A 25,017-nucleotide genomic window follows, 5' to 3' on the forward strand; every position below is an offset into this window, starting at 1 on the left:
GTATAGTGAGGAGATAGTAATCTCCTGGTTCTCCCTCATGATAAACTGGTCCATCTCATTCATTACCTGCTCCATCCTGACATCCCTCAGTAACCCCATTATTCCCTTTTCTCCCTGCTTGTATTGTATGATTTGGAATGGAGAAAGCCTGTACCTGGTCACCATCTCCTCAAGGGTCAACCATCTATGTTCCGTTTCATGGCGCAGATCTTTCACCCCTCCAATCCCTTTATTTCTCCATTCTAGAAGTGGCTTATTTTCCCTCCCTGCTGGGAATTCCGGGAAGTTCCAGATATTTAGGTATTTGGAGATTCGCCAGGTTAGGCTACATTTTTTCCTCACTGCTTTCCACGCCATTATCTCTACATACAGGGAGTGTTTAATGTTCCTCGGAATATTGGCTAGTGACGTGTGTAGTATTGCCCCCAAGTCCCAAGGTCTGCAGAACTCCCTTTCTATGTCAGAATAGCTATTTGTCTTCCTCAGCCAGTCTATGACATGTCTCATCAAACATGCGAGGTTGTAGCCGCTCACATTTGGTCGCTTGATTCCTCCCTTTTCCAGGGGTAGCATTAATTTTTACGCTCTAATGCTTGGTCTTTTTCCACTCCATAGAGCAGAGAACGCCTTATTCAATCTATTTACGTCTGCGTGTTTCAGTAGTATAGGAATAGTCTGCATCAGATACAACAGCTTCGAGAAACTCATCCTTTTTAAGAGGTGGTTTCTACCTAGCAGGGATAGCGGCAGCCCCTCCCACATCTTATACCTAGCAGGGATAGCGGCAGCCCCTCCCACATCTTATACCTAGCAGGGATAGCGGCAGCCCCTCCCACATCTTATACCTAGCAGGGATAGCGGCAGCCCCTCCCACATCTTATACCTAGCAGGGATAGCGGCAGCCCCTCCCACAGCTTATACCTAGCAGGGATAGCGGCAGCCCCTCCCACATCTTATACCTAGCAGGGATAGCGGCAGCCCCTCCCACATCTTATACCTAGCAGGGATAGCGGCAGCCCCTCCCACATCTTATACCTAGCAGGGATAGCGGCAGCCCCTCCCACAGCTTTAATTCCCGCACTATTTTCTTTATCAATGGTGTATAGTTTAGTTCATAAATCGAGGCAGGCTGGCGTCCCATCTGGATTCCCAGATATTTAAGGTGGGCTCTTGCTATCGGTATCCCACACATGTTATCCCCTATTCCAAAGGTTTTCAGAAATGGCATGGTTCGTTGATTCAGAAATAATATTTCACATTTCGCCTTGTTCAGTTTAAAACCTGCCATGGCCCCAAATCTCTCTGATGTATTGCTTTCGAGAGATCATTCTGTGGTCTATTCATAAATAGTATAATATCGTCCGCAAACAGGGCTGAATGTATTTTTTCCGTTCCAATGCTGATGTCTTCAAAACATTCTGCTCCATTGATCAGTCTCGATAATGGCTCGATGGCTAAATTAAACAAGAGAGGAGACAGCGGGCACCCCTGCCTCGTCCCCTTAGTCAGTGGAAATGGCCGTGACAAGAACCCGGGTGTCGCCACCCTAGCCTGAGGGTTTGCATATAATACTCCCATGAATGTCCTGAATGCTCCCCTAAAGCCCATACTGTCCATTACATTTTCCAGCCATGACCACTGCACGTTATCAAACGCTTTTTCGGCATCTAATGTGATCACGGCTGGCAACTCCCCTCCTCGCAGGTCCCTATGTCTAATGGCGTCCATTACTAACATGGCCTTTCTTACATTCATCACCGCTGCTCTCCCCTTTACAAAACCTGATTGGGCAGGAGAGATTAACCTTGGTAATATTTCTGACAATCTATTAGCCATCAATTTGGCCACCAACTTAAGGTCTTGGTTAGTTAGTGAGATTGGTCTATAATTTGTTGGGTTGTCCAGATTTTTGTCTCCCTTGGGTAAAAGTTTGATATACGCAGTATTGAGATGACTAGACATTCCCTACCCCCCAAAATGTTATTAAACATTTGTGTCAGCGTCGGTGACAAGAACAAGTCCTCTAGGCTCCATCACCCCCCCAAAAAATGTCATTCCCTTCAGTAGATGATGTCAGATCTTCCTGAACTTTCATTCACGTGTCCCCTTTCTTCTGCTGTGTAGACTTGTGTGTCGATGGTCTTTGAGCTTTGGGGCTCTCCGAGTGTCCATCTCTCCTCTCTCTCCCTCCATCTAGTCACTCTGTCTCGTTGCCCGATCCTCTTCCTCTCTCCCTCCAGGCATTCCACTCCGCTTTTCTCCTGTTCTCCTCGGGCACTCCCCCTTCTCGAGGCCTCCCATCCACCTCTCCGCCTCCTTCAAATCTTTGGTTATAAACAGGGATCCATCCTGTTGTGTCACCCTCAGCATTGCCGGGTATAGCAATTGGAATTTTATATTTTTGAGGTATAGTTCAGTGCAGATTTTACTAAAGGCCTTCCGTTTGCGGGTAACCTCCACTGAATAGTCTCCAAAAATTAGCTCTTTATGTCCATGTATCAATAGTGGGGTTCTCCGTCCCCTAAATGCTCGCAGGAGCTCCTCCTTGTCTTTATATTCCAAGTTATTATTACCTGGCGTGGTCTGTTTGATCCAGGTGCCCCTGTGCCATCCTCCCTGTCTGCCGCCTTCCGCTGGTCTGATTGATCTCTTATAGGGCCCACCCTGTGTGCTCTTTCCACCCTGCATCTGTGTCTCAGGCCCAGCACTTTGGGGAGTTCTGACTCACATATGCTGTCCAACTGCTTCATGGTTATAGATTCTGGCAGACCTACAAGTCCTACGTTACTCCTTCTGGAGCGATTTTCCAAATCCTCCAGTTTGTCCTTCATAGATTGGGACCCTGCTATCACTTCCTGCAGTTGTCCCTTCAGCGTTGCCATCTCATCCTCTGTGTCAGAGAGTCTTTGCTCGATTTCTGACAGTCTGGTTCCCTGCTGTATAATCTGTTCCTGTATGGGGGGGGAGCGCCGCCCGGACCATGTCCTCCAGGGATGGTTTTATCTTATCTGCCAGGTAAGCTGCCACTTCCCCAGCAAGGCGCGTGTAATCTATTTGCAGGCTTGTAATCTGGTGGGGCTCCCGTGCTGCCGGTTTGTCGCTCTGCGCCTCCCTCTCCTCCATCATACAGCGCTCACCTTCCTGCAGGCCTCCATGTCCCGTGCTAGCTGCCATCTTGGGATCCCGCTCTGCGCTCTCCCCCTCTGCCGCTCCGTGTCCTGCCTGCCTGCCGCCGCTCCTGAGGAGGTACCGCTCCATGTACCAGCGTCCCCCGCTGTCTGACGCTCGTTCCCCGCTTCTTCCTGCGGCTGTGGGGCCTTCAAAGTCTGTCTGTGGCCGGGTATGGTGCGGAGCTCTGTCTCCTGCGTCCTCACATCACAGCGCCGGAACCGGAAGTCACAATGCTTTTTTGAACGCAGCGATTTGAGTGTCTCCTAGCAGGTATTTTACCATGAAGGCTGCTGCACAAAGTCTCCTCTTAACAGTTGTTCTAGAGATGTGTCTGCTGCTAGAACTCTGTGTGGCATTGACCTGATCTCTAATCTGAGCTGCTGTTAACCTGTGATTTCTGAGGCTGGTGACTCGGATAAACTTATCATCCGCAGCAGAGGTGACTCTTGGTCTTTCTTTCCTAGGGCAGTCCGCATGTGAGCCAGTTTCTTTGTAGCGTTGGGGTCACTGTCAAAGTTTTCCCAATTTTTCGGACTGACTGACCTTCATTTCTTAAAGTAATGATGGCCACTCGTTTTTCTTTACTTAGCTGCTCTTTTCTTGCCATAATACAAATTCTAACAGTCTATTCAGTAGGACTATCAGCTGCGTATCCACCAGACTTCTGCACAACACAACTGATGGTCCCAACCCCATTTATAAGACAAGAAATCCCACTTATTAAACCTGACAGGGCGCACCTGTGAAGTGAAAACCATTTCCGGTGATTACCTCTTTAAGCTCCTCAAGAGAATGCCAAGAGTGTGCAAAGCAGTAATCAAAGCAAAAGCTGGCGACTGTGAAGAACCTAGAATAGAAGACGTATTTTCACTTGTTTCACGCTTTTTTGTTAAGTATTTCATCCAAGAAGCGCTTTTTATTTCTATGGATGTGGATTCTTCTGTATCCTCTAACAAAGCTGATGGAAAGAGCTGAGAGTGGTAATATCTAAAAATATACAAAAACGCGATGAGCAACATGTGAGATCACAAGCGGATCCACTGGCCAAGCCGCCATCCAGGTCCTACTACAGGGACGCTCACCTCCATCTTCACCAAACTCTCACTGATGGGAACACATTTACAAGGATGACAACATCGGTCAGATGAGGTTTCTTTGATGAATCGTTGTTAAACATCTAACTTCCAATGTGATTCAGAATCTTCAGAAAATAGATCCGATCAAGTCTCGCGATTTGGGTGATGCAAATTCTTCTAATTCTTACAAAAAAAATCATGGTTTTCACTAAATGTCAGCCATGGGCTCTTGAAGTTTGAGGCGGTTGTTAAGGAACGGATGGAGTCTCTTCACACTTATCTGAAAAATTATTTAGGTGAATAAAAAAATAAAAAATAAAAAAACAACAAAAAGAGGAATGAAATCCTCCAATAGCCCAGCAATTACTCAGAAAAACGGCAGCGATGTAACTGCCCAGGCAAAAAAGAAAACTGCCCGGGCAAAAAAGAAAACTGCCCGGGCAAAAAAGAAAACTGCCCGAGCAGTTACATCGCTGCCGTTTTTCTGATAATTGCTGGGCTATTGGAGGATTTCATTCCTCTTTTTGTTGTTTTTTTACATATACATATATTAGTGTAGGGACCCAGAAGAATGAGGATGGGTGACGTGGATTGTGGCTTCCGTACTATGGCCATAACATCGACCAATACCTCATATATGTATGCACAGAGCATTGTATACAGGATGCAGCCTCTTTACGCTAGGCCGTGCATACTATAGTCACTGTCCCTGCATGGAGCACATATATAGCACTGGCACTGCTGGCATCTATTGTGATGGGCGTAACTTATAGGCTGCTTACCAGATACTGTGAACCTGCGTGTGTGAACAGTGCCCTATGCAAGCCACAAGGGTGCAATTTTACCATCAAGCAATCGCCCTCCTCCATCACTGGTAACGGTCGAGTGATTTGCTCCTCTTGCACCTGTGATGCCTCCATTTATTGGAGGTCTTGCTGCATCCTGGTAGTGCATTCGTTTTTATTGGCCTGGGCAGTTTACACCATCTGCAGGGTAATAGTGTTATGATGGCGTCCCCCTGTACTGAGCGTGCGGACCTGGGAAAAGCTCAGCCTCACAACTACAGGGCCATCTGCAGGGTAATAGTGTTATGATGGCGTCCCCCTGTACTGAGCGTGCGGACCTGGGAAAGGCTCAGCCTCACAACTACAGGGCCATCTGCAGGGTAATAGTGTTATGATGGCGTCCCCCTGTACTGAGCGTGCGGACCTGGGAAAAGCTCAGCCTCACAACACCAGGTCCATCTGCAGGGTAATAGTGTTATGATGGCCTCCCCCTGTACTGAGCGTGCGGACCTGGGAAAAGCTCAGCCTCACAACTACAGGGCCATCTGCAGGGTAATAGTGTTATGATGGCGTCCCCCTGTACTGAGCGTGCGGACCTGGGAAAAGCTCAGCCTCACAACTACAGGGCCATCTGCAGGGTAATAGTGTTATGATGGCGTCCCCCTGTACTGAGCGTGCGGACCTGGGAAAAGCTCAGCCTCACAACACCAGGACCATCTGCAGGGTAATAGTATTATGATGGCGTCCCCCTGTACTGAGCGTGCGGACCTGGGAAAAAGCTCAGCCTCACAACACCAGGACCATCTGCAGGGTAATAGTGTTATGATGGCGTCCCCCTGGACTGAGCGTGCGGACCTGGGAAAAGCTCAGCCTCACAACACCAGGACCATCTGCAGGGTAATAGTGTTATGATGGCGTCCCCCTGTACTGAGCGTGCGGACCTGGGAAAAGCTCAGCCTCACAACTACAGGGCCATCTGCAGGGTAATAGTGTTATGATGGCGTCCCCCTGTACTGAGCGTGCGGACCTGGGAAAAGCTCAGCCTCACAACACCAGGACCATCTGCAGGGTAATAGTGTTATGATGGCGTCCCCCTGTACTGAGCGTGCGGACCTGGGAAAAGCTCAGCCTCACACCACCAGGACCATCTGCAGGGTAATAGTGTTATGATGGCGTCCCCCTGTACTGAGCGTGCGGACCTGGGAAAAGCTCAGCCTCACAACACCAGGACCATCTGCAGGGTAATATTGTTATGATGGCGTCCCCCTGTACTGAGCGTGCGGACCTGGGAAAAGCTCAGCCTCACAACTACAGGGCCATCTGCAGGGTAATAGTGTTATGATGGCGTCCCCCTGTACTGAGCGTGCGGACCTGGGAAAAGCTCAGCCTCACAACACCAGGTCCATCTGCAGGGTAATAGTGTTATGATGGCGTCCCCCAGTACTGAGCGTGCGGACCTGGGAAAAGCTCAGCCTCACAACACCAGGTCCATCTGCAGGGTAATAGTGTTATGATGGCGTCCCCCAGTACTGAGCGTGCGGACCTGGGAAAAGCTCAGCCTCACACCACCAGGACCATCTGCAGGGTAATAGTGTTATGATGGCGTCCCCCTGTACTGAGCGTGCGGACCTGGGAAAAGCTCAGCCTCACACCACCAGGACCATCTGCAGGGTAATAGTGTTATGATGGCGTCCCCCTGTACTGAGCGTGCGGACCTGGGAAAAGCTCAGCCTCACAACACCAGGACCATCTGCAGGGTAATAGTGCTATTAGACTGGATAGAACGTGGAGGGGATTCTCAGCAGAGGCGGACTTTGTGCACAAGGAGACGGATCAGTGTAAAGAACACTTGGCAGCGTCAGAGGCCTTGGATTATCTTACAGTAATGCGGGCGTCACACGGTACCATATATCGGGCGATGTGTCGGCGGGGTCAGGACGTTAGTGACGCACATCCGGCATCGTTCGACATATCGCAGCGTGTGACAGCTCCGAGCGACAGTGAACGAGCAAAAACACTCCCCTTATCGGTCATCGCTGACACGTCGCTGATTATCAAAAAGTCGTTTCTTCTTCTCTGCGCCGGTTGTTCGTCGTTCCCGCGGCAGCACAGATCGCACCGTATGACACCACGGGAACGATGAACACAGCTCACCTGCAACCGCCGGCAACGAGGAAGGAAGGAGGTGGGCAGGATGTTACGTCCGCTCATCTCCGCCGCTCCACTTCTATTGGCCGGCCGCTGTGTGATGTCGCTGTGACACCGCACGACCCGCCCCCTTCAGGAAGAGGATGTTCGCCGCCCACAGCGAGGTCGTCCGGGAGGTAAGTGCGTGTGACAGGGGGTTATCGACTTTGGGTTCTAGGAAGTTCTGCCCCCAGCATTTCTCCCCCAGGTACACTGTACCCCCGAACATTTCGCCCCCAGGATGTTTCGCCCCCGCACATTTCGCCCCCAGCAGTTCGCCCATGGATGTTTTGTCCATTTCGCCCCCAGCATTTCGCCCCCGCACATTTCGCCCCCGCACATTTCGCCCCCAGCACATTTCGCCCCCAGCATATTTCACCCCTGCACATTTCGCCCCCAGCATTTCGCCCCCAGGATGTTTCGCCCCCCGCACATTTCGCCCCCAGCATGTTTCACCCCCAGCAGTTCGCCCCTGGAGGTTTTGCCCATTTCGCCCCTGCACATTTTGCCAACAGCAGTTCGCCCACGGATATTTCGCCCCTAGCTTTTTGCCCCCAGATGTTTTGGCCCCAAATTAGGCAGGGAATTTTAGCCTTGTGTTTTAGCCCTAAGACCTCTTTCACAGTAGGCACTTACCCAAGTGCTAAGCACTGGAAAATCGCTAAGAAGATTGCCAATTTTGAATATATAAGTCAATGGTTGGAAAAGTGAGGTGTTGTTTCGGCTCTTTTTATTTTATTACAGGAGCTATTTTTGAGCACTTAGCGTTCATCAATAGCCTGTATCTTATGGGTCATTAGCGAGAGCGCGCACAAACATGCCAGTAAAGCGCGTGCTTTGGCGTTCTAAATCAGTGTCAGCATAAGGGTGCTTTCACACTTCCGCTACATATGCCCTACAGGCCGCCCATTCGCTTCTGTAATGCCGCTGTTCCGCTAACCTGCAGCGGAACGAAAACAAGAAAATGCTATTCTTTTTGTTCTGACACTGATCGTGGATTGCAGCATTAAGAAAGCGAACGGGCGGCGGCAGATCGCGGAACCCAGCCGTTCACTTCTATAGGCAATGCAAGCGGAATGCCAGTATTCCGCCAGCATTGCCCCGGGGTCAGCTGGATGTCAGATCCAGAGCGGATTGACCAATGGCGGCCCCAACACAAGTGTGAAACCACTCTAACATTACAGTGTGCAAGAGGCCTAAGGCTAGTTTCACACTTGCGTTGGACGGGATCTGTAGCATTGCGTTGTGTGACGCATGTAACGGATGCGTTGCATATAGTGGCACAACGGATGCTACGGATCGTACAAAATAACGCAATCCGTTATAGGTTTTTTTCCTTGACTTTACACATCTGGGCATGCGCAGGTGTGTAAAGACGGATGCGTTAATGGAATCCATCAAATGACGCATTCTAACGGAATCCGCCACCATAGGCGTCCATTATAAAAACAATGGACGCCAAACGGATTCCTGCAGGTTGCATTTTTCTGACAGTCCGCCAAGCGCAGAAAAACGCTACATGCAGCGTTCCATCCGCCTGACGCAGCGTCAAAATAACGACGCTGCGTCGTCCAGCGCTTGCAACGCAGACACTTGCGTTACAGTGCGTCGTCCATATAAGTGTATGGAGAATAGCGCAGTGCGTTAACGGATTGCGCTATTCTCCATAGTGACGAAATGCGCTGAACACAAGTGTGAAAGTAGCCTAAAATCAAAACAATGGTGACCCGTTACCTGACGCTGACCGGCTTTGTTGCACGCTTTGTTGCAGATGTCCTGCGAGGTACTATAGACTAGCTTCTATTCCATCTGTATATAGAATATAGCGGTGTCTGAATCTCCACAGAGAGCGGTGCCACAAGAAATCCACCAGCGTCCACAGCAATTCACCGTCTACAGCTATCAGCTCTGTCCAGACGTGGCAGGAGGACATTTACTTCTTTCCCAGAAGACCCGCTACTGACGTCCATTCCATCTGTTATGTGAAAAACGGTGGGACCAGGACAGGAAAGGAACAGTAACTTAGTATTCCAGACACTTGTAGGATGGCAGAAAAAGTGTCAGCTCACATCGCAGCGTGTGACACCCCGGGAACGATGAACAGAGCTTACCTGCCTCCTGCGGCTCCCGGCCAGCAATGCGGAAGGAAGGAGGTGGGCGGGATGTTTAAGTCCCGCTCAGCTCCGCCCCTCCGCTTCTATTGGCCGGCTGCCGCGTGACGTCGATGTGACGCTGAACGTCCCTCCCACTCCAGAAAGTGGATGTTCGCCGCCCACATCAAGGTCGTATGGACGGGTAAGTGCGTGTGACGGGGGTTAATCATTTGTGCAACACAGTCAACAAATTGAGCGTGCCGCACATACGATGGGGGCGGTGCAAATCGCATACAATATTGTAGGCTGGATCGTACGGTGTAAAGCGGGCTTTATATATTCAAAATTGGCAATCTTCTTAGCGATTTTCCAGTGCTTAGCACTTGGGTAAGTGCCTACTGTGAAAGAGGTCTTCGGGTGCGACCGCACTTTGCGTTTCAGCTGCTTTTTAGCTCCAGTTTGAGAAGCACCTTTTTCAGGCCAAAAGGCACGCGTTTTGATTTTACAGCAAAGTCTATGGAAATTGGGGATTTCCAGACCGCACTTTGCGTTTCTAAACGCTGCGTTTAATTTGCATAGTGTGTGGCAAAAACCATGCGTTCAAAGACGCAGCAGCAGCATGTCACTTGTTTTTGCCATTTTGGGTGCGTTTTGCTAACATTGAAGTTAATGAGAAATGTCAAAAACCTAGAAACTTCAAATTTCCTGCGTTTTACCTGCTTTTTATGTGCAGAAAACAAGCGCATTGAACCACCAAAACGCACGCTTTCTGCACATTATAATGATTAAAAAAAACACAAAAACCTGAGCTGAAACAATGTTCAGTAAACATGCAACATTAAGCATGTGAATTGCAGCCTTAAGACTAGAAAAAACCAAGGAGAAAAATTGTATGAAAAATACCCTGAATATAAATAAATAAATTGCAAGTGCTTAATAACAGGGTACTTAGTGTATACATTTTTGCAAAAAGGTAAAAAGCTGTCTCACCTCGTCACGGTGTACCCATCTGAGACAGTCCCTAACCTACTGAAGTTAAAAACATTATCAATACCTGACTTGTGTCATGTCAAACTCCAATATGAATGGTGGCAAGCTGTGTCCCAGATTAAATACACAGTGAAGTGAGACGCAATTAGTTGTTCAGTCTCAGTATTAGGAGGGCTGCGCCCCCAACTTGCAACCAAGCAAGAAAACATACAAAAAACACAAAAACCTGAGCTGAAACAATGTTCAGTAAACATGCAACATTAACCCCTTTACGACCGCCGATACGCCTTTTAACGGCGGTAAATAAGGGTACTTTTTCCGATCCGCCGCTTTTTAACGGCGGTCGGAAAAAAGGGTCTAGCGCCCCCCAGAGTCAGAAAATTTCCGGGGTCTCAGCTGCCGGGGGTAGCTGAGACCCTGGAGATCATGATTCGGGCCGGTTTTTCCGGTCCCCGCTCACCTGATGACCGGTATACACCGTATACCGATCATCAAGTTATAGTAAATGACCGCGCCGGTAAAAAATGATTTATCTCCCATCTGGCATGATCAAACATGCCAGATGGGAGATAAATCTTTTTCCCGGTTCCCTCCGGTCCCCCGGTGTCCCCAAAGTGCCCCCCCCGACCCCCAACCCCCTCCCGAAAATCCAAGATGGCCGCGCGCACCGGCGATCACAGCAGCGCGCCGGCCGCATTTACAGTGTTCCTATGGTTTCTGTCGTATGTGCCATAACACATACGACAGAAACCTGCTCCCTAGGCCCTGCCGGGTCCCCCCCTACCCCCCCCCCTGGTGTTCCCCGGTGTCCCCCGGTGTCATACATACCGCTGATCCCCCGCGGCCCCCTCCTCCGGCTCCTTCTCTGCAGACGCCGGTCACATGAGCAGAGCGCGGCTGACAACTTCCTGTGTTCAGGACGCTGGCTGCTCGCACTCTGCATCTGTGACCCAGGGAGGGTGGGTGCAGATTCTTTGCACCCACTCTCCTCAAATGGAGGGTCTGCCCTCCTAGAAAATGGGGGATACGTTCCCTGAACGTGTCCCCCATATTCTAGAAGGTCCAGAGGCGACGTGGGACATCCAAATGGATTATTGTGGATTTTTTTTTTCTTTTCAATAAATTGGTCAATCAGGGAATGTTTGGGGGAGTGTTTTTTCAAATAAATTTTTTTTTGTTGTCAATTTTTTTTTTTATTACTGTCAATTAGTTATGTCGGGTATCTGATAGACGCCGTGACATAACTAATTGCTGGGCTTGATGCCAGGTGACATTACACACCTGGTATCAACCCCATTCATTACCCCGTTAGCCAACGCACCAGGGCGCGGGATGAGCTGGGGCGAAGCGCCAGAATTGGCGCATCTAATGGATGCGCCACTTCTGGGGCGGCTGCGGCCTGCTATTTTTAGGCTGGGAAGAGTCCAATAACCGTGGCTCTTCCCATCCTGAGAATACCAGACCCCAGCTGTCAGCTTCACCTTGGCTGGTGATCTAATTTGGGGGGACCCCACGTTTGGTTTTTTTTTTTAATTATTTATTTATAAATAATTAAAAAAAAAAAACAGCTTGGGGAGCCCTCCAAATTGATCACCAGACAAGATGAAGCTGTCAGCTGTGGTTTGCAGGCTACAGCTGTCTGCTTTACCCTAGCTGGCTATCAAAAATAGGGGGGACCCCACGTCATTTATTTTAATTATTTTTTTTTTTTTTGGGCTAAATACAAGGCTAGGCATCCTTTAGTGTCACATGAAAGGCACTAAAGGGCGCCAGCTTAGAATATGCAGGGGGGTGGGACGTTATATATGTTTGACATCTATCCATTCATCCATTGTAGCATTTTACACTGTGTGCCCACAATCAGGGTTTGCAACGTTTTGGGCGCAGAGTGTTTTCCCTGCGTCCATAACGCTGCGTTGTGCAGTAGAAGCACAGTGGCAGGATTTTTAGAAATCCCGTGCCCACTGTGTTTCTTTTCTCCGCAGCATAAATCGACCTGTGGCGCAGCTTCCCGAGCCTCAGGATGTCAATTTATGCTGCGGAGATGAGTGTTCTTTGCAGGTAGAATAGAACTAAAGTCCACAGCAGCCTGAACCCAAATCGTGGGCATGGGCAGCTGCGTTCTCCCGTGGACAACACTCACATTTCTGCAGGAGGCTGACACTGGGTACTAGACGCCGTGTCGCTGGATCATGGCCACATAGCCTAAAGGCTACTTTACACGCTGCGATATCGGTCCCGATATCGCTAGCGTGGGTACCCGCCCCCATCTGTTGTGCGACACGGGCAATCGCTGCCCGTGCCGCACAACATTGCGCAGATGCGTGACACATACTTACCTGCCCGGCAACGTCGCTGTGACCGGCAAACCGCCTCCTTTCTAAGGGGGCGGTCCGTGTGGCGTCACAGTGACGTCACTGAGCGGCCGCCCAATAGAAGCGGAGGGGCGGAGATGAGTGGCCGGAACATCCCGCCCACCTCCTTCCTTCCTCATAGCGGCCGGGAGGCAGGTAAGGAGAGCTTCCTCGTTCCTGCGGCGTCATACATAGCGATGTGTGCTGCCGCAGGAGCGACGAACTACATCGTTACTGCTGCAGTAACGATAATCGAGAATGGACCCCCATGTCACCGATGAGCGATTTTGCACGTTTTTGCAACGATGCAAAATCGCTCATCGGTGTCACACGCAGCAACATCGCTAATGCGGCCGGATGTGCGTCACCAATTCCGTGACCCTAACGACTCCGCATTAGCGATGTCGCAGCGTGTAAAGCCCCCTTAACAGTGAGCAATTTTTTGCTACAGCAACAGTTTTGTGAAGTACCTGTGGATTCAAAATGTTTACTATACTCCTGAATAAAATCCTTGAGGGGTCCAGTTTCCAAAATGAGGTCACTTGTGGGGGGTTTCTGATGTATAGGTGCCCAAGGGGCCCTGCTAATGTGACATGGTGCGCGCAATTTACTTCAACTTTTCCAAAATTCAAATGGTGCTCCTTCCATTCCAAGCCCTCCCATTTATCCAAACAAAGGTTTTTGGCCACATGTGTGGTATCCCTGCGCTCACAAGAAATTAGATAACAACCTGTGGGGTACACGTTTTGTTGTTGCCTCTTGAAAAAGTGAAAAATGTGTCGCTAAATCAACATTTTTGTGAAAAAAATGAAAATTTCAATATGGCAACCTAAGCTTATCAAATTCTATGAAGTATTCGTGGATTCAAAATGCTCAATATACACCTAGATTAAAGCCTTGAGGGGTCTTATTTCCAGAATGGGGTCACTTGTGGGGGACCTCCACTGCTTAGGCACCTCAGGGGTTCTCCTAATGCAACATGGCGTCCGCTATTGATTCCAGCCAATTTTGCAGTCAAATTGCACTCCTTCTCTTCTGAGCCCTGTAGTGTGCCCAAACAGTTGATTTCCACCACATACAAGATATCAACAAACTCAGGAGAAATTGCGCAATAAATTTCATGGTGATTTTTTTCCTGTTACCCTTGTGAAAAAAAAAGCTACCTGGTTGAAGTAACAATTTTGTGGTAAAATTTTATTTTTTTATTTTCATGGCTCAACGTTATAAACTTCTGTAAAGCACCTGGGGGTTCAGGGTACTCACCAAACATCAAGATAAATTCCTTGAGGGGCCTAGTTTCCAATATGGGGTCACTTGTGGTGTTTTTTTGCTGTTTACGTGCCTTAGGGGTCCTCCAAATGCGACATGGTGCCCGCAATCTTTTTCAGCCAAATTTCCTTTCCAAAATTCAAATATTGCTCCTTCCGTTCCAAGCCCTCCCATTTCTCCAAACAAAGGTTTCAGACCACAAGTGAGGTATCACCGCGCTCATAAAAAAGTGGGTAACAAACATTGGGGTCACATTTTTGGAATTACCTCTTGAAAAAGTGAAAAAATTGATGCTAAAGCAACATTTTTGAGAAAAAAATGAAAATTTTCAATGTGACAACGTAACGTTATCAAAATCTGTGAAGTACCTGTGGATCTAAAATGCTCACTATACCCCTAGATAGAAGCCTTAAGGGGTCTAGTTTCCAAAATGGTGTCACTTGTAAGGGGTTTCTGCTGTTTAGGTACCTTGGCGGACATGTAAATGCAACATGGTGCCCGCAATCTATTTCAGCCAAATTTGCTTTCCAAAATTCAAATATTGCTCCTTCTGTTCCGAGCCCTCCCATTTGTCCAAACAAAGGTTTCTGACCACATGTGGGGTATTGGCGCGTTCATAAGAAAGTGGGTAACAAGTTTTGGGGTTCATTTTGTTGTGTTATTTCTTCTAAAAGTGAATAAATTTGGGGTAGAGCAACATTTTAGGTAAAATTTTATTTTTTGCTTTTTTTCATTCCACTTTGCTTTAGTTCCTGTGAAGCACCTGAAGGGTTAATAAACTTCTTGGATGTGGTTTTGAGTACTTTGAGGCGTGCTGTTTTGAGAATGGTGTCATTTTTAGGTATTTTCTGTCACTTAGGCCTCTCAAAGTCACTTCAAATGTGATGTGGTCCCTAAAAAAATGGTTTTGTGAATTTTGTTGAAAAAATGGGAAATTGCTGATGAACTTTGACCCCTTCTAACTTCCTAACCCCAAAACATTTTGTTTCAGAAATTGCGCTAATGTAAAGTAGACAAGTGGGAAATGTTATTTATTAACTGTTTTGTGTGACATAACTCTCTGGGTTAAGGGCATAAAAATTAAAAGTTTGAAAATTGCAAAATTTTCAAAATTTTCATCAAATTTCCGATTTTTTCACAAATAAAAGCAAAAAATATCGTTCTAAATTTATAACTATCATGAAGTACAATATGTCACGAAAAAACAATGTCAGAATCACCGGGATCCGTTGAAGCGTTCCAGAGTTATGACCTCATAAAGTGACACTGGTCAGAATTGCAAAAAATGGCCTGGTCATTAAGTACAAAACTGGCTTCGTCCTAAAGGGGTTAAGCATGTGAATTGCAGCCTTAAGACTAGAAAAAACCAAGGAGAAAAATTGTATGAAAAATACCCTGAATATAAAAAAATTATAATGATTTTATATGTCCCCTTACACACATAGTCCGACAACTACATTTATGAAAATTACTCATTTTTAATAAATAGTATATTACCGCTATAATTTCATTAAATATTTCTATTTCTTAAATAATTTCTAAAATTCTATATCTGTTCCTTTTTTTTTTCCTTTTTTCATTGGATTTGACTGTTTAATCTTTATTTAGCAGTGTCTTGATGTTTAAAACGCATGTGAAAAAGCAGGTAAAAAGCGCTGAAAACGCATCTAAAACGCGGTAAATACGCATGCGTTTTCAGCGCTAAAATTCAGAAAAGGGCAACTTTAGTCAAATCAATTAAGCCCAAAATGTGCGCTCTGAACTGCAAGTAGGTGAACGCAAAGTGCGGTCGCAGCCTTAAGGCTAAAACACCAGGCCAAAATTCACTGCCTAAATTGGGGCTGAAACATCTGGGGGCAAAAAGCTGGGGGCGAAATATCCGTGGGCAAACTGCTGTTGGCGAAATGTGCGAGGGCAAAATGGGCGAAACACCCAGGGGCGAACTGCTGGGGGCGAAACATCCGGGGGCGAAACGTCCGGGGGCAAACAGCTGGGGGCAAAACATCCGGGGGCAAACTGCTGGGGGCGAAGTGTGCGGGGGCGAAGTGTGCGGGGGCGAAGTGTGCGGGGGCGAAGTGTGCGGGGGCCAACTGCTGGGGGCGAAACTTCCAACTTCCTCGACTTTGTGCACCACGGGCAACTAATTGTCCATATTGCACAAACGATGGGGGCGGCGGGTGCGATTGAACGATAGATCGTCCCGTGTGACGCCGGCCTTAGAGCCGCCTTGTGACTTGTACATGAGCGGTTATTCTCAAGACGCAAACTAAAGAGTTTATATATTGTGGCCGAGCGGCCCGGGCCGGAGGGCGAGCGGCCCGGGCCGGAGGGCGAGCGGCCCGGGCCGGAGGGCGAGCGGCCCGGGCCGGAGGGCGAGCGGCCCGGGCCGGAGGGCGAGCGGCCCGGGCCGGAGGGCGAGCGGCCCGGGCCGGAGGGCGAGCGGCCCGGGCCGGAGGGAGAGCAGTGTGATGGCCTCCTCACCGCTGGCCTTTTGCTGCCGTTAGCCTTGGATGAATCCTCGTGGATAATGGCGGCCCTTGGCCATCAGCTTCACATATTTACTGACTACACAGAAGGTCTTCACACCTTTTATGAATCCCTTCTTGTTATTTAGTCGGACTCTTCTGATATTTGGCACATTGATGGGGAATATTTGGCCGCCACCGGTACCAATATCCAGGCGATGGGAGATCAGATAGAACGTGGAGCATCGTCGTCTGTTCCATGAAGTCTGATCGAAACGCACATTATTTAGGGTGATCCAGACATTTACATTTATCCTTTAGATTTTCCAGAATAGGCTCCCTGATCTCAGGTTTGCGGCTGACATCCCGGCTGGAGAGGTAACTTTCTAGGTAGCACGGGTATCACACGGCCCGCACACTGATGTGATCCGTGTGACACGTACCGGAGAAAACACGTCTTTGAAAGGAAAAAAAAATAAATTTTCCATCCTCACTTATCTCCAGCACTGCTTTCTTCGGCGCTGCTGTCACTCGCTTCTGACCCCCGCTCATTAGACTCATTGCATATTTACTGCACCGAGGAGCTGGGAGCAGCAGCAGCACTGGGACAGGCGAGTATCCAGCAGTGTGTGCAGTCACATCAGGGGGTCATCGGATTATCCAAGGAGCTTGGATGACACCCACACGACACCCGCACCAATACCCCAGTCACACCCGCATCGACACCCGCGTTACCGCGGGTGTAGCGGCTGTCACGTCACGGGTTCATCAGAGTTCACTGTGAGCACCCCGAGCCTAAGAGAACGTGCCCCAGTGTACAGGAGGCACCCCGAGCCTAGGAGAACGTGCCCCAGTGTACAGGAGGCACCCCAAGCCTAGGAGAACGTGCCCCAGTGTACAGGAGGCACCCCGAGCCTAGGAGAACGGGCCCCAGTGTACACGAGGCACCCCGGGCCAAGGAGAACGTGCCCCAGGAGACCCCAGTGACCGGCAGCAGTGCCCCCGATATATCCGCGCTTTCTGCTCTACACTGGTGCACACAGGGCACAGATGAGGAAGCACTGACAGCGTTTGCCCCCTATTCATTATATCGCAGGGAAGCCACCAGAAATGGGATCACATTATTACACGCGGTGACCCCGTCTTCAGATGGAGCCATTCCGGACAGGCTGACTCCTACATGAGCCGTTATCAGTGTACGGGTCCTTACACCACCGATGTTACCGGCCACACGCTCAGCTTTGCCATTTTCTCATTGGATGGATCATCGTGGAGATCCCTCTATGGTGCGAGAGGCGTTGGAGAAGTTTCTGGGCTTGAGTATATGTGGACAGTAATTAATGCTCTTCTTCCAGGTAGGGGTGCGCTGGGGTGCGCTGGGGTCCTTCCTTCTTGGCATTTCAGCACCCGATCCGGAGGTGAGCTGGCAGTTTCTACAAGACATCTGCGGGCCCCCAGGGTCACCTGCGCCCCTCCCTCCTCCGGTCACCTGCGCCCCTCCCTCCCCCGGTCACCTGCGCCCCCCCTCCTCCCCAGGTCCCCTGCGCCCCCCCCCCCCGAAGGTCCCCTTCGCCCCCACCCTCCCCCGGTCCCCTGCCCCCCCCCCAGGTCCCCTGCGGCTTCTGGGCGTTTTGGGGCTGACAGGGTGTTACGCTATGGAGACCCCTGTGATGGTGAGTCACGGGAGCCATTCATGTGTGTCACACAATCTGGGAAAGGAGCTGTACAGTGTATACAATATTGTCTTCTTACTCACAGAGGTCAGCTCTGACGAGGCCACCCAGATGACGTCCACCAGTAACAGGACCAGTATCCCCAGCACAAGGCGCCTGCGCGGAGGCAACGTGGAGCCACCGGGAGAAGCCGCGCAACTCATAACTTCCACCAGGAAAAGCGGCCTGGAAAAGAGGAGAAAGCCAGAGTCATGTGTACAGCTACAGCCACATATATATATATATATACACTGTATGTGCAGGTATAGGGCGGATAAATGATATGCTACAGAGTATATACAGCATCACTCCAGAGTCATGTGTACAGCTACAGCCACATATATATATATATATACACTGTATGTGCAGGTATAGGGCGGATAAATGATATGCTACAGAGTATATACAGCATCACTCCAGAGTCATGTGTACAGCTACAGCCACATATATATATATATATACACTGTATGTGCAGGTATAGGGCGGATAAATGATATGCTACAGAGTATACACAGCATCACTCCAGAGTCATGTGTACAGCTACAGCCACATATATATATATATATACTGTATGTGCAGGTATAGGGCGGATAAATGATATGCTACAGAGTATATACAGCATCACTCCAGAGTCATGTGTACAGCTACAGCCACATATATATATATATACACTGTATGTGCAGGTATAGGGCGGATAAATGATATGCTACAGAGTATACACAGCATCACTCCAGAGTCATGTGTACAGCTACAGCCTCATATATATATATACACTGTATGTGCAGGTATAGGGCGGATAAATGATATGCTACAGAGTATACACAGCATCACTCCAGAGTCATGTGTACAGCTACAGCCACATATATATATATATATACACTGTATGTGCAGGTATAGGGCGGATAAATGATATACTACAGAGTATACACAGCATCACTCCAGAGTCATGTGTACAGCTACAGCCACATATATATATATATATACTGTATGTGCAGGTATAGGGCGGATAAATGATATGCTACAGAGTATATACAGCATCACTCCAGAGTCATGTGTACAGCTACAGCCACATATATATATATATATATATATATACACTGTATGTGCAGGTATAGGGCGGATAAATGATATACTACAGAGTATACACAGCATCACTCCAGAGTCATGTGTACAGCTACAGCCACATATATATATATATATATATATATATATACACTGTATGTGCAGGTATAGGGCGGATAAATGATATGCTACAGAGTATACACAGCATCACTCCAGAGTCATGTGTACAGCTACAGCCACATATATATATATATATATATATATATATATATATATATATATATATACTGTATGTGCAGGTATAGAGCGGATAAATGATATACTACAGAGTATATACAGCATCACTCCAGAGTCATGTGTACAGCTACAGCCACATATATATATATACACTGTATGTGCAGGTATAGGGCGGATAAATGATATGCTACAGAGTATATACAGCATCACTCCAGAGTCATGTGTACAGCTACAGCCACATATATATATATATATATACACTGTATGTGCAGGTATAGGGCGGATAAATGATATGCTACAGAGTATATACAGCATCACTCCAGAGTCATGTGTACAGCTACAGCCACATATATATATATATACACTGTATGTGCAGGTATAGGGCGGATAAATGATATGCTACAGAGTATACACAGCATCACTCCAGAGTCATGTGTACAGCTACAGCCTCATATATATATATACACTGTATGTGCAGGTATAGGGCGGATAAATGATATACTACAGAGTATATACAGCATCACTCCAGAGTCATGTGTACAGCTACAGCCTCATATATATATATACACTGTATGTGCAGGTGTAGGGCGGATAAATGATATGCTACAGAGTATATACAGCATCACTCCAGAGTCATGTGTACAGCTACAGCCACATATATATATATATATATACACTGTATGTGCAGGTATAGGGCGGATAAATGATATACTACAGAGTATACACAGCATCACTCCAGAGTCATGTGTACAGCTACAGCCACATATATATATATATATATATATATACACTGTATGTGCAGGTATAGGGCGGATAAATGATATACTACAGAGTATACACAGCATCACTCCAGAGTCATGTGTACAGCTACAGCCACATATATATATATACACTGTATGTGCAGGTGTAGGGCGGATAAATGATATACTACAGAGTATACACAGCATCACTCCAGAGTCATGTGTACAGCTACAGCCACATATATATATATATATATATATACACCGTATGTGCAGGTATAGGGCGGATAAATGATATACTACAGAGTATACACAGCATCACTCCAGAGTCATGTGTACAGCTACAGCCACATATATATATATATACACTGTATGTGCAGGTGTAGGGCGGATAAATGATATACTACAGAGTATACACAGCATCACTCCAGAGTCATGTGTACAGCTACAGCCACATATATATATATATATATATATACACTGTATGTGCAGGTATAGGGCGGATAAATGATATACTACAGAGTATACACAGCATCACTCCAGAGTCATGTGTACAGCTACAGCCTCATATATATATATATACACTGTATGTGCAGGTATAGGGCGGATAAATGATATACTACAGAGTATATACAGCATCACTCCAGAGTCATGTGTACAGCTACAGCCTCATATATATATATATATATACACTGTATGTGCAGGTATAGGGCGGATAAATGATATGCTACAGAGTATACACAGCATCACTCCAGAGTCATGTGTACAGCTACAGCCACATATATATATATATATACACTGTATGTGCAGGTATAGGGCGGATAAATGATATGCTACAGAGTATACACAGCATCACTCCAGAGTCATGTGTACAGCTACAGCCTCATATATATATATATATACTGTATGTGCAGGTGTAGGGCGGATAAATGATATGCTACAGAGTATACACAGCATCACTCCAGAGTCATGTGTACAGCTACAGCCACATATATATATATATATATACACTGTATGTGCAGGTATAGGGCGGATAAATGATATACTACAGAGTATACACAGCATCACTCCAGAGTCATGTGTACAGCTACAGCCACATATATATATATATATATATATATATATACACTGTATGTGCAGGTATAGGGCGGATAAATGATATGCTACAGAGTATATACAGCATCACTCCAGAGTCATGTGTACAGCTACAGCCACATATATATATATATACACTGTATGTGCAGGTATAGGGCGGATAAATGATATGCTACAGAGTATACACAGCATCACTCCAGAGTCATGTGTACAGCTACAGCCACATATATATATATATACACTGTATGTGCAGGTATAGGGCGGATAAATGATATGCTACAGAGTATACACAGCATCACTCCAGAGTCATGTGTACAGCTACAGCCACATATATATATATATATACACTGTATGTGCAGGTATAGGGCGGATAAATGATATGCTACAGAGTATATACAGCATCACTCCAGAGTCATGTGTACAGCTACAGCCTCATATATATATATATACACTGTATGTGCAGGTATAGGGCGGATAAATGATATGCTACAGAGTATATACAGCATCACTCCAGAGTCATGTGTACAGCTACAGCCTCATATATATATATATATACACTGTATGTGCAGGTGTAGGGCGGATAAATGATATACTACAGAGTATACACAGCATCACTCCAGAGTCATGTGTACAGCTACAGCCACATATATATATATACACTGTATGTGCAGGTATAGGGCGGATAAATGATATACTACAGAGTATATACAGCATCACTCCAGAGTCATGTGTACAGCTACAGCCACATATATATATATATATATATATACACTGTATGTGCAGGTATAGGGCGGATAAATGATATGCTACAGAGTATACACAGCATCACTCCAGAGTCATGTGTACAGCTACAGCCACATATATATATATACACTGTATGTGCAGGTATAGGGCGGATAAATGATATGCTACAGAGTATATACAGCATCACTCCAGAGTCATGTGTACAGCTACAGCCACATATATATATATACACTGTATGTGCAGGTATAGGGCGGATAAATGATATGCTACAGAGTATACACAGCATCACTCCAGAGTCATGTGTACAGCTACAGCCACATATATATATATATATACTGTATGTGCAGGTATAGGGCGGATAAATGATATGCTACAGAGTATACACAGCATCACTCCAGAGTCATGTGTACAGCTACAGCCTCATATATATATATACACTGTATGTGCAGGTGTAGGGCGGATAAATGATATACTACAGAGTATATACAGCATCACTCCAGAGTCATGTGTACAGCTACAGCCACATATATATATATATATATACACTGTATGTGCAGGTATAGGGCGGATAAATGATATGCTACAGAGTATATACAGCATCACTCCAGAGTCATGTGTACAGCTACAGCCACATATATATATATATATACACTGTATGTGCAGGTATAGGGCGGATAAATGATATACTACAGAGTATATACAGCATCACTCCAGAGTCATGTGTACAGCTACAGCCACATATATATATATATATACACTGTATGTGCAGGTATAGGGCGGATAAATGATATGCTACAGAGTATACACAGCATCACTCCAGAGTCATGTGTACAGCTACAGCCACATATATATATATACACTGTATGTGCAGGTATAGGGCGGATAAATGATATACTACAGAGTATACACAGCATCACTCCAGAGTCATGTGTACAGCTACAGCCACATATATATATATATACTGTATGTGCAGGTGTATGGCGGATAAATGATATGCTACAGAGTATACACAGCATCACTCCAGAGTCATGTGTACAGCTACAGCCACATATATATATATACACTGTATGTGCAGGTATAGGGCGGATAAATGATATGCTACAGAGTATATACAGCATCACTCCAGAGTCATGTGTACAGCTACAGCCACATATATATATATATATATATACACTGTATGTGCAGGTATAGGGCGGATAAATGATATGCTACAGAGTATATACAGCATCACTCCAGAGTCATGTGTACAGCTACAGCCACATATATATATATATATATATATATATATACACTGTATGTGCAGGTATAGGGCGGATAAATGATATACTACAGAGTATACACAGCATCACTCCAGAGTCATGTGTACAGCTACAGCCACATATATATATATATACACTGTATGTGCAGGTATAGAGTGGATAAATGATATACTACAGAGTATACACAGCATCACTCCAGAGTCATGTGTACAGCTACAGCCACATATATATATATATATACACTGTATGTGCAGGTATAGGGCGGATAAATGATATGCTACAGAGTATACACAGCATCACTCCAGAGTCATGTGTACAGCTACAGCCACATATATATATATATATATATATATATATATATATATACACTGTATGTGCAGGTATAGGGCGGATAAATGATATGCTACAGAGTATATACAGCATCACTCCAGAGTCATGTGTACAGCTACAGCCACATATATATATATATACACTGTATGTGCAGGTATAGGGCGGATAAATGATATACTACAGAGTATATACAGCATCACTCCAGAGTCATGTGTACAGCTACAGCCACATATATATATATATATATATATATATATATATATATATACTGTATGTGCAGGTATAGGGCGGATAAATGATATGCTACAGAGTATATACAGCATCACTCCAGAGTCATGTGTACAGCTACAGCCACATATATATATATATATACACTGTATGTGCAGGTACAGGGCGGATAAATGATATGCTACAGAGTATACACAGCATCACTCCAGAGTCATGTGTACAGCTACAGCCTCATATATATATATACACTGTATGTGCAGGTGTAGGGCGGATAAATGATATACTACAGAGTATATACAGCATCACTCCAGAGTCATGTGTACAGCTACAGCCACATATATATATATATATACACTGTATGTGCAGGTATAGGGCGGATAAATGATATACTACAGAGTATACACAGCATCACTCCAGAGTCATGTATACAGCTACAGCCACATATATATATATATACACTGTATGTGCAGGTGTAGGGCGGATAAATGATATGCTACAGAGTATATACAGCATCACTCCAGAGTCATGTGTACAGCTACAGCCACATATATATATATACACTGTATGTGCAGGTATAGAGCGGATAAATGATATGCTACAGAGTGTATACAGCATCACTCCAGAGTCATGTGTACAGCTACAGCCACTATATATATATATATACACTGTATGTGCAGGTATAGGGCGGATAAATGATATGCTACAGAGTATACACAGCATCACTCCAGAGTCATGTGTACAGCTACAGCCACATATATATATATACACTGTATGTGCAGGTATAGGGCGGATAAATGATATGCTACAGAGTATATACAGCATCACTCCAGAGTCATGTGTACAGCTACAGCCACATATATATATATATATATACACTGTATGTGCAGGTATAGGGCGGATAAATGATATGCTACAGAGTATATACAGCATCACTCCAGAGTCATGTGTACAGCTACAGCCACATATATATATACACTGTATGTGCAGGTATAGGGCGGATAAATGATATGCTACAGAGTATACACAGCATCACTCCAGAGTCATGTGTACAGCTACAGCCACATATATATATATATATACACTGTATGTGCAGGTATAGGGCGGATAAATGATATGCTACAGAGTATATACAGCATCACTCCAGAGTCATGTGTACAGCTACAGCCACATATATATATATATATACACTGTATGTGCAGGTATAGGGCGGATAAATGATA

At 46.2% G+C, this 25,017-nt stretch overlaps 1 protein-coding gene across 5 annotated transcripts in view; it reads right to left on the minus strand.

Moving 5' to 3' along the window:
• SLC35F5 (solute carrier family 35 member F5) overlaps positions 1 to 25,017 on the minus strand; it is a 197,943-nt gene that overhangs the window by 150,073 nt on the left and 22,853 nt on the right. For 4 of the 5 annotated variants that reach the window (XR_012724714.1, XM_075316960.1, XM_075316958.1 and 1 more), the window contains exon 2: positions 18,147 to 18,288. Coding sequence is in view for 4 of the 5 variants with exons in the window: in XM_075316960.1 (XP_075173075.1) it covers positions 18,147 to 18,266 (120 nt within the window). In the remaining variant the exon portion in view is untranslated. Of the gene's footprint in view, positions 1 to 4,253; positions 4,528 to 18,146; positions 18,289 to 25,017 lie in introns of those variants that run through there. The other variant, XM_075316961.1, reaches the window with a different exon arrangement.

The sequence above is a fragment of the Anomaloglossus baeobatrachus genome, chromosome 7, assembly GCF_048569485.1.
Source record: "Anomaloglossus baeobatrachus isolate aAnoBae1 chromosome 7, aAnoBae1.hap1, whole genome shotgun sequence".
NCBI lineage: Eukaryota > Metazoa > Chordata > Amphibia > Anura > Aromobatidae > Anomaloglossus > Anomaloglossus baeobatrachus.